Source organism: Doryrhamphus excisus, linkage group LG13 (genome assembly GCF_037039965.1).
Source record: "Doryrhamphus excisus strain RoL-2023G ecotype Guam linkage group LG13, RoL_Dexc_Guam_v1.1, whole genome shotgun sequence".
In the NCBI taxonomy this organism is placed as follows: Eukaryota; Metazoa; Chordata; class Actinopteri; order Syngnathiformes; family Syngnathidae; genus Doryrhamphus; species Doryrhamphus excisus.
Window position 1 is genome coordinate 20,687,332 of NC_136369.1, and position 10,005 is coordinate 20,697,336.

At 51.6% G+C, this 10,005-nt stretch overlaps 3 protein-coding genes across 4 annotated transcripts; 1 reads left to right on the top strand and 2 right to left on the bottom strand.

Moving 5' to 3' along the window:
• Window positions 1-552: 552 nt before the first annotated feature.
• LOC131139344 (chymotrypsin A-like) lies at window positions 553-3,601 on the bottom strand. 2 transcript variants are annotated; one of them, XM_058088864.2, is made up of 8 exons: window positions 3,538-3,601; window positions 1,912-2,060; window positions 1,743-1,846; window positions 1,595-1,674; window positions 1,400-1,478; window positions 1,127-1,307; window positions 835-968; window positions 553-761 (listed from the first exon to the last, which is right to left on the bottom strand). In XM_058088864.2, the coding sequence occupies exons 2-8, from the start codon at window positions 1,961-1,963 to the stop codon at window positions 600-602; spliced, it is 792 nt and encodes a 263-aa protein (XP_057944847.1). In that variant the 5' UTR covers window positions 1,964-2,060; window positions 3,538-3,601; the 3' UTR covers window positions 553-599. The 2 variants fall into 2 exon arrangements, with proteins under 2 accessions (XP_057944847.1, XP_078651841.1); XM_078795715.1 differs by having other exon boundaries at window positions 1,912-2,020; window positions 3,538-3,577.
• Window positions 3,602-5,022: 1,421 nt separating this feature from the next.
• Window positions 5,023-6,414, bottom strand: LOC131139701 (chymotrypsin B-like). The gene is made up of 6 exons (XM_058089541.2): window positions 6,271-6,414; window positions 6,083-6,186; window positions 5,923-6,002; window positions 5,576-5,838; window positions 5,307-5,440; window positions 5,023-5,230 (listed from the first exon to the last, which is right to left on the bottom strand). The coding sequence occupies exons 1-6, from the start codon at window positions 6,320-6,322 to the stop codon at window positions 5,069-5,071; spliced, it is 795 nt and encodes a 264-aa protein (XP_057945524.2). The 5' UTR covers window positions 6,323-6,414; the 3' UTR covers window positions 5,023-5,068.
• A 1,126-nt stretch (window positions 6,415-7,540) lies between these two features.
• On the top strand, window positions 7,541-9,332 carry galr1b (galanin receptor 1b). The gene is made up of 3 exons (XM_058089540.2): window positions 7,541-8,302; window positions 8,390-8,455; window positions 8,768-9,332. Exons 1-3 carry the CDS (start codon window positions 7,622-7,624, stop codon window positions 9,083-9,085), a joined length of 1,065 nt encoding a protein of 354 aa, XP_057945523.2. The 5' UTR covers window positions 7,541-7,621; the 3' UTR covers window positions 9,086-9,332.
• The last annotated feature ends 673 nt before the right edge of the window (window positions 9,333-10,005 follow it).

Below are 10,005 nucleotides of genomic sequence, written 5' to 3' on the forward strand. Positions count from 1 at the left end.
AAGGTTCTTATGTTCATGCGTCATCACGACAACACGCATACGACATCAACGACATACGACTGAGGTTCTTATGTTCATGCGTCATCACGACAACACGCATACGACATCAACGACATACGACTGAGGTTCTTATGTTCATACGTCATCACGACAACACGCATACGACATCAACGACATACGACTGAGGTTCTTATGTTCATACGTCATCACGACAACACGCATACGACATCAACGACATACGACTGAGGTTCTTATGTTCATACGTCATCACGACAACACGCATACGACATCAACGACATACGACTGAGGTTCTTATGTTCATTCGTCATCACGACAACACGCATACAACATCAACGACATACGACTGAGGTTCTTATGTTCATACGTCATCACGACAACACGCATACGACATCAACGACATACGACTGAGGTTCTTATGTTCATACGTCATCACGACAACACGCATACGACATCAACGACATACGACTGAGGTTCTTATGTTCATTCGTCATCACGACAACACGCATACAACATCAACGACATACGACAACATTTGGTTTTCTTTCTTTTATTGAACATCAGAGTGAAAATGAAAGCGCTCAGTTCGAGGCGATGGTCTGGTCCATCCAGGCACGGAGCTCGGTGACACGGGCGTACACGCCAGGCATGGTGGGCGTGCAAGTTCCACTTCCCCAGGACACGATACCCACCAGAGTCCAGGCGCCGGCCTTCTCGCAGACCAGGGGGCCGCCAGAGTCGCCCTGGGAAAGACGACAAAATCGTTACCGAAGAAAGTAAAGGAGAGTGGACCGGTCAGATGAGGGCGCCGCCCACCATGCAGGAAGAAGCTCCGGAGGCGCCGGCGCAGATCATCAGGTTGCTGATCTTGTTGCCCCAGTAACGGCGGCACTGGTCGTTGGTCAGCAGGGGCAGGGAGGCCTGCTGCAGGAGGGCGGGCGTGTCGGGGGCTGAAACACAACGTTGAGGTTAGCACGTGCCCCCCCGATGGCTGGTGCCGCACATGCCCCTCCCCCCGATGGCTGGTGCCGCACATGCACCTTCCCCCCGATGGCTGGTGCCGCACATGCCCCTCCCCCCGATGGCCGGTGCCGCGGCGCGCCCTCACCGTTGTGGCGGGTCAGACCCCAGCCGGTGGTCACACACTTCATTCCGCCGGGGAAGTTGTCGCCCGCCTCGGCCACGCACACGGGGGACACGCGCATGTTCATCTGGGCGGGCGTGGCCAGCTTGATGAGCAGGATGTCGTTGTTGATGGTGAAGCCGTTGTAGCGGGGGTGCTTGAACACCTGGCGGGAGGTCGGGTCGTTGGTGACAAAGAGGTAGCGAAGGCGGGGCTTCAGCCCCCCCCCCCCCCCCCCCCATGAATAAAAAGTCTCACCTTGCCGACTCTCAAGACCTGGATGTCCTCAGCCGTGGAGGAGCGGTCGTGCTCGCCAACGACCACGCGGTGGGAGGTCCTAAGTACGGTGATGACAACAAGATGATGTCGCTTTCACCATGTCATCATGTGACATGTGACATGGCATCATGTGACACGTGCTGGCTGGTGGACAAGAAAGGAGGAGGAGGTCACCTGACGTTGCAGTGAGCGGCCGTCACCACCCAGTTCTCGTTGATGAGGGAGCCGCCACAGAAGTGGAAGCCAGTGTAGTCCTGCAACAGAGCGGGCGCTGTGACATCACTTCCTGTGTGTGTATGTGTGTGTGTGTGTGTGTGTGTACCTGCAGGGACACCTGCCAGGGCCAGGAGTGAGGCACCGCCTCCTCACCGTTGACGATACGAGAGTATCCGGTGATGACGGGAGGGATGGCGGGGTTGCCGCAACCTGATGACATCATCCATGTGACAATGTGCTCTCAGATGCTAGCATGCTAACAATAAACGTCTCACCGTAGGCGGCGCCGGCGAAGGCGAGGCAGGAGAGGATCCACAGGAAGGCCATGGCTCGATCATGCCTGGTCCGCCTCACCCGGCAGCTTTTATACGGCCAAGCAGCCGCCTGATTGGATGGGCAGCGACGGAGGCGGAGTCAGGACACGCTATCAGAGGACGGTGGGAGTTTGGACAGGTTGCACTTGTGGGAAGTTTGCAGCTGATGATGAAGAACATCCTACATGGCTTCACATGTTCTAGTCTTCACCATGAGATGTGGCGATATCATCGCTACTGATCTGACCTCGACCTCCCATAGAAAATCCCGTAACTTTGCACTGACAAACATAGTCAGTCGCGGTGCCAAATAAATGCCGGCATTGCACACACGTCATGTATGTTTGCTGCGTTCAAGGACACTGACGGAAAAAAAAACACATCAATGTAGTTGAAGGTCACATGTTCCGCATGTGTGTCTTTCCCAGCACATTATTGACAGTGAACATATATACCGTAACGGCGGTTAGCGGTTAGCATCTTTTCAAATGAATAAATAAAGCAATGACACCAGGGAGTTTACATGGAACTTGCTGGCTTACAAATAATTACTGGTAAATTAATAAATTACTAAAAGCTCATAATGACCTCACCAGCGTCTTTAAGATGGCGGGCAGGTTAATATTCGACCTACCGTTCTTATACCGTTCTATAACGTCCCACAGCGAGGTAATATGTAAGGTAATATGTAGATGTAACAACAGACGAGATATAATGCAGAATATAGTCACCATGTACAACAACAGTATAGCAAAGCACTATGGGAAACAGGAAGAGAGCCCCCATCCAGTGCTGGGCGTACTACAGTATGTCAACGTCAACGTCAAATGCGCTTGTATGCTCTCCATTTTGTTGGCTTTTCCTGGTTTCAGTTTCAAGTTCAGTCTGTACAGTACAGATACATGAATAAATATTAGCACTTTTTCTAGTGGGCGAAAACATTTCTGTCCCTTGGGGGGGGGGGGGCATAACAGAAAATGGCAGATATCGGAATTGGAAATAAATGGACATTATTGGTTATAGGCAAAAAAGCCAATATTGGACATGTTATCATCCATTCATTCATTCATTTTCTTATCCTCATGAGGGTTGTGGGGGTGCTGGAGCCTATCCCAGCTGCCTTGGGGCGAGAGGCGGGGTACACCCTGGACTGGTGGTCAGCCAATCACAGGGCACATATAGACAAACAACCATTCACACTCACATTCATAGACACATTCATCAAGCCATTCAAGCATGTTCTGCTACTTGACAGGAAATAGCCATATTAAGATCATGTATATATAAGAAAAATATAAATATATATCATATATAATATATATAATGGATGTAAAAAATATACATCCATTTTGTTCCTTCACCCATTCTTTTGTCTAATTCACTTGCACCTTAAATGTGTGCTAAAGGCGGCCAGGCTTCAGTTCTCACCGCTAGGCCTCTTAGCATTAGCAAATATACACAAATATATACATATATACACAGACTTTCTTTTCTCACATAAGCAACTAATATACATTACAGAGGCATCAAAAGTACTAAAAATACTACATATCGTGGTGTACTTAAGAACACTTGTTTTTCACCAACCTGAAACACGTGAAAGAGCAGGAACAGTTGGTCGTCTCTCCAACATACAAGTTTATTTATTTCTTCTTCACGGCTGAGTGTGGCCTCCCCAACAACCAAGCCGCAACGCCCCCCTGTGGCGCCGCTGTGCAACAGCATCGAGCAGCGGAAGTGCCCTACTTTCAAGCAACAATTATAGGAAGATTCAATGAAAACCCCTTTGTTTTTTTGTGTTTTTTTCACACCTTTACACTAGCATGTTTTTGGAATGTGGGAGGAAACCGGAGTACTCCAGACAGAGATGGCCGAGGGTGGAATTGAACCGGAGCTGTGAGGTCTGAGCGCAAACGGCTCGACCGCTGTGCAGCCCCGACATGTCATCATATTAATATAATTATATTCAAACTACTTTGTACATTTTTCATTTTGGGTTGTATTTAGGTATATTTATAGCTTATGTTTTTTCAATATTACTTACTACACATTACTACACTATTACTACACATTACTACACTATTACTACACTATTAGCCTCGTTAGCTCTGAATGAATGTATGGATGTTGTATTTTAATGCGTCTTTTATCTTATATCTATTGTTTATATATTTTTGCTTCACTGTAAAGCGTCTTTGAGTACTCTGAAAAGCCCTTTACAAATAAAATGTATTATTATTTTGGGGAAATATATATATATTTGTGTCAATTGGGTGATTGGATTATCTTACTAATTAGAGACAATAGTAAAAATGTTTTTCTATTTCTATGAAGTATATGTTGATCATCTATGGAGGGGGACAACACCATATAAAAGTCTGTTTGTGACGTGACCCCGCCCCTCTGTGACCCAGCTGGGTTCAGCAGCGTGATGGATGCAGTCCAGACTGTCAACACCGAACCTCAGTGGGCTGCAAGACCCGAGCAGATCTCAAGCGTCTTGTAAATATTTCACAGCAGTTTCTTCTTGGGCTGGCAAACGTCCCAAAAGGCCTCTTGAACGGTTCTTCAAGCTGCTGTGGGCCACGAAGGCGGGTGGAGAACTGCTGCAGAACATCTAGGATGATGTTTGTTTGATGTCCCAACGACATCACGTGGGAAACAATATTTAGCATCAGAAGAAGAAAAAGGACTGCACAGTGGTTGAGTGGTTAGCGCGTAGACCTCACAGCTAGGAGACAAGGGTTCAATCCCACTCTCGTCCATCTCTGTGTGGAGTTTGCATGCGTGGGTTTTCTCCGGGTACTCCGGGTTCCTCCCACATTCCAAAAACATGCTAGGTTAATTGGCCACTCCAAATTGTCCATAGGTATGAATGTGAGTGTGAATGGTTGTTTGTCTATATGTGCCCTGTGATTGGCTGGCCACCAGTCCAGGGTGTACCCCGCCTTTCTCGCCCCAAGACAGCTGGGATAGGCTCCAGCACCCCTTGCCCCAAGACAGCTGGGATAGGCTCCAGCACCCCTCGTGAGGAAAAGCGGTAAAAATGAATGCAGAAGAAGAAGACGGTGATGATGTTCACATGCTTTTATTGTTGTAAAACACTGTGTCTTCCTGTTTAGTTGCTGGCCAGGATCTGGTCGACCCAGGCGCGGAGCTCGGTGACACGGGCATAGACGGCGGGGGTGGAGGTGGAGCAACGGCTGCTTCCCCAGGACACGATTCCGACCAGGGTCCAGGCGTTGTCCTTCTCGCACACCAGAGGGCCACCAGAGTCTCCCTGCCGGGGGGGGAGGAGTCAAGAGTTAGTGGCGGGAAGAGGACGGAGTGTGCCAGCCGGGTGGGCGGGGTCTCACCATGCAGGAAGTGGCTCCGTCTCCACCGGCGCAGATCATGACGTCAGAGATGTTGCTGCCCCAGTGCCTCTTGCACTGCTCGTTGGACAGGAGGGGGAGGGCGGCCTGCTGCAGCTTGTTGGGGGTGCTGGGAGCTGCAAGACAAGCACGCCGCGCTCAGACACGCCCGCCGCGCTCAGACACGGCCGCCGCGCTCAGACACGGCCGCCGCGCTCAGACACGGCCGCCGCGCTCAGACACGCTTGACGCCGACGCACACTCAGACTCACCGTTGTAGCGGGTCAGGCCCCAGCCGGAGGTCACGCAGGTCATGCCGGGGGCGAAGGAGTCCGTGGACTCGGCCAGGCAGACGGGGGACACGTTGGTGCCCAGGCGGGCGGGCGTGGACAGCTTGATGAGGGCGATGTCGTTGTTGATGGTGCGGGGGTTCCACTTGGGGTGGGTGAACACCTTGGCGGGCCTCAGCGTCTGCACGGCCTCGTTGGAGCCGTAGCCCTTATCGTGCTCGCCGGCGATCACGCGGTGGTAGGTCCTGCCACGAGTTAGCGGTTAACGTTAAAACACAACGCCGGACGTGTAGGAAGCTTTGAAAGCTCGCGACGGCGCCCGGGGTCACCTGACGTTGCAGTGAGCGGCCGTCACCACCCAGTTCTCGTTGATGAGCGAGCCGCCGCAGAAGTGGAAGCCGTTGGATTGCTGACGGAGACAAAGGCGTCACTGGCAGGAGGAAGGAAGGAAGGCGAGGAAGAAGAAGAGCCGGAGGTCAGCTGACTCACCTGCAGAGACACCTGCCAGGGCCAGGAGTGGGGCACCGCCTCCTCGCCGTTGACGATGCGGGCGTACCCGGTCACCTCGGGGGGGATGGCGGGGGTGCCGCAGCCTGCCAACAAACAACCAAATGACTAAAACGAAGAATCGACGCCTCCAATTTTGAGCGAGCTCAGAACCTTCGGCAACTTCTCACCGTAGGCGGCGCTGACGAAGGCGAGGCAGGAGACGATCCAGAGGAAGGCCATGACGACGATGATGCCGGTGAGTGAACGCCTCGCTCTTTTTATCCCAACCCTCGCCCTGCCTCGGCCAATCAGAGCGGGCCGCGTCCGTTATCAAGGATCCTGAGGCCACCAGCTGGTTATCAACGGCCAAGCGGCGGCCAAGTCGCACGCTCTGATTGGCTGCTGCCGTTGGGTTAGGGTTAGCTTGCACGTTAGCAAACACGTTCCTAGGAAAACCAGCAAAATGTGACTGATGTATCCTTCTTGTGTATAAAAAAGACTTATTAAAGGTTCATATTTCCATAGTAATTCATCTCATGCCGCTGTAGAACAGAGGGGCCCACATTGCGGTTCAGGGGCCACTTTTGGCTCACAGACTGGTTTCTGTTGGTCCTTGGTATCTTGTAAAAATAAAAAGGAATTCATGATTAATGAAATTAATGCTAAAAATGCTAAAAAATGCTTATTGCACTGTAAATATGGCAGCCATCATGAAGTCACGAGTGGGCAGCAGTGTTAGCATGCTTCCATTCTCACGCTGATAACATGTGAATGACAACACGTGTGTTTTCTCCGCACATGAACATAGGGATAAAGTATTTATGTACTCAACAATTCAAACGGAGCAAAAAAGTTAAAAACACATCGTAACTTTTATTTTTTAACAAACACAGGCTGCACGGTGATGGAGTGGTTAGCACGCAGACCTCACAGCAAGGAGACCAGGGTTCAATTCCACCCTTGGCCATCTCTGTGTGGAGTTTGCATTTGGGTTTTCTCCGGGTACTCCGGTTTCCTCCCACATTCCAAAACCATGCTAGGCTAATTAGCGACTCCATAGGTATGAATGTGAGTGTGAATGGTTGTTTGTCTATATGTGCCCTGTGATTGGCTGGCCACCAGTCCAGGGTGTACCCCACCTCTCGCCCCGAGACAGCTGAGATAGGCTCCAGCACCCCCCCCCCAGACCTTTGTGGGGAAAAGCGGTAGAAAATGAATGAATACTACATAGTGTACACTCATCAGTATAATACACCGCTAAATACACACTGACCAGTGTAATACACCACTACACACACCCATAATACACCACACGAATAAGGTGTAATAGTTTATTTCCGATTGTAATGCTTGACGTTTGAGTGGAGCTTTTACGCTGAAAGGGCTGCTTAGTTTTACTTTGAAATGCGGGGAGGGACAACGTCAGCGTGAACTTTGAGTGTGTCGAGCAATTCTTGGAGTCGGATCCTGTAGGAAGGTGGACGTTCCGGACCGCGGACTCGGCGCGCCCCGGTCCTCTCGACTGAGCCCGGTTCCGACATGCTGCAGCCGGGTAACGACACCCGCGGATGGGCCGAGGCGTCCGCGTCTAACCGGTCCGGCTCGCCAGACGACGGTCCCGGTCCGGAGGCGGTGGTCGTCCCGGTCTTGTTCGGGCTGATCTTCACGGCGGGCCTGGTGGGCAACACGCTGGTTCTACTGGTCACGTGCAGGGTGTCGCGCGCGGGAGCGGGTTCGGGGGGGTCGCCGCCCGGAAACCCCACCAACATCTTCATCAGCAACCTGAGCGTGGCCGACCTCCTCTTCCTCCTGCTGTGCGTGCCTTTCCACGCCACCATCTACTCGCTGCCCAACTGGGTGTTCGGAGGGTTCGTGTGCAGGTTCGGCCACTTCTTCGCGTCCGTCAGCGTCCTCGTCAGCGTCTTCACGCTGGTCGCCATGTCCGTGGACCGCTACGTGGCCGTGGTTCGCTCCGACCCCTCCCGCGGCATCCGCACCCGCAGGAACGCGCTGGTGGGCGTCGGCGTCATATGGACGGTGTCTCTGGTGGTCTCGGTCCCGGTGGCCCAGCACCAGGTCCTCATCGAGCACCCGAGCGCCCCCAACAGCACCTTCTGCTGGGAGCGCTGGTCTGGACGAGCCAGGCACACGTACAAGGTCTCCATGGTCCTGGTGGGCTTCGTGGTCCCGCTGCTGCTCATCAGCTGCTGTTACGTCAGGGTCGGCCCACGCATGCGCGTCAACAAGTTGTCGTGGTTTAGTTTTGGAACTTGACTGAATGCTTTTTTTTTGGTTTTCTCCCCTCAGGTTCTGTGTCATCTTCACAAAAAGATGAAGAACATGTCCAAGAGGTCCGAGCACGCCAAGCAGAAGGTACGCTTGAGAACATCTAACGACGGTGTGACCTCGAAGGTCAAACTCTTGGGAGGAGCCGTAACTTGGTCAGGAGGCAAGGATGACAGAGAGCAGACGAGGAGCTGAGCAGATCCCAGATCAGTTTACAGCAGCGGGTTCAGTGCTAAATATTTAGACAGCAGACTAAGAATAGTCCCCACAAAGATGGCTGCAGGTCACGTGACTCAGTGTGGCAGGAGTCCACGCCCTCATGTGACTTTTGACCCCGTGATAAAAACTAATGAATAATAAAGACCGCAAAGTCCAACATGGGTGTGTCTGATCCCGCAGACCACGCAGACGGTGCTCCTGGTCATCACCGCCTTCGCCATCTGCTGGATCCCCCATCACGTGATCACCATGTGGGCGGAGTTTGGCACCTTCCCGCTGACCGACGCGTCCTTCGCCTTCCGCATCGTCTCACACTGCCTGTCCTACGCGCACTCCTGCGTCAACCCCGTCCTCTACGCCTTCCTGTCGGAGAGGTTCCGCAAGGCCTGCGGTCAGGTGTTCACCTTGCCCTTGTGGAGCCCGGCGCCCTCCAGAGGCTCGGGGGCGCGCAGCCGCACGGACAACCCGTCCAGCACGCACTCCACCACCAACATATGAAGGAGGGACCGACCGTACGTGATTGACAGATTCTTTACTCTGACAGGAGTGATGACTTCGGGTCATGTGACAACAGGACGTTTGATTGGCCCACAGCAAAAAAATCGGCTATGTGACCCAGCATCACTCGCAATGAAAAGCAACGAGCCAAATTGTGGACATTTGTATAACTTAAACTTTATTTAAATGCTTTTTCTGCTTTTCTGACCAATAAATGTAGTTCAAATGTTGTATTCCCATGTTAAACCATCCCAAAGTTGCAGATAAGGAACTTTGTGCATTCGGAAGTGAGCCCTGTAAGAAATTTGGGATGGCTCACAACGCTCGCTTTCAAAAGGCGGGGTAAAACTGCCCCCTTGTGATGTCACAAAGGGGCAGACTTCCTTATAAGGGCGTGACTGCAATCCGGATAAGTGCTCTGCCCCCCCTAAGCTTTGCTCCTTTGTTTACTTGCTTGCAAAGCCACATTTGTTGACAATTCCCAACGACGCCACCATCAGGCACAAGTGGTTGTTCCTGATTCCCTACCAGCAAAATAAATGCATTTCACACAGGACTGTTTTGTCAACATGGGTCAGCAAGCAGTAAATAACCATTTATTTTGGAGCAAAAGTGCTTGCATAAAGGGAGCGGGTTGCTAATAGCTGTTTCCCACCACACCGGAATGCTAAAATGCTAAAGCTACTTACCGTTGAGACGTCTTGTAACCTTTTTTCATGAGAAGCTTTGGCTACTTCCGGGATCTAACACATATGGACTGCAGTTTAAAGGTGAGCTTGTGCAAAATAACTGCCAGGAACAATAGGTATTTAATCCTCAAACACAAACAAAAAGTGTCTGTTAACGTTGTGCTTGCTAGCTCAACAGACAGATAAAGACACAAAAGGAGTTCATTTACTTGTAAAAGTCAACATCCAGAA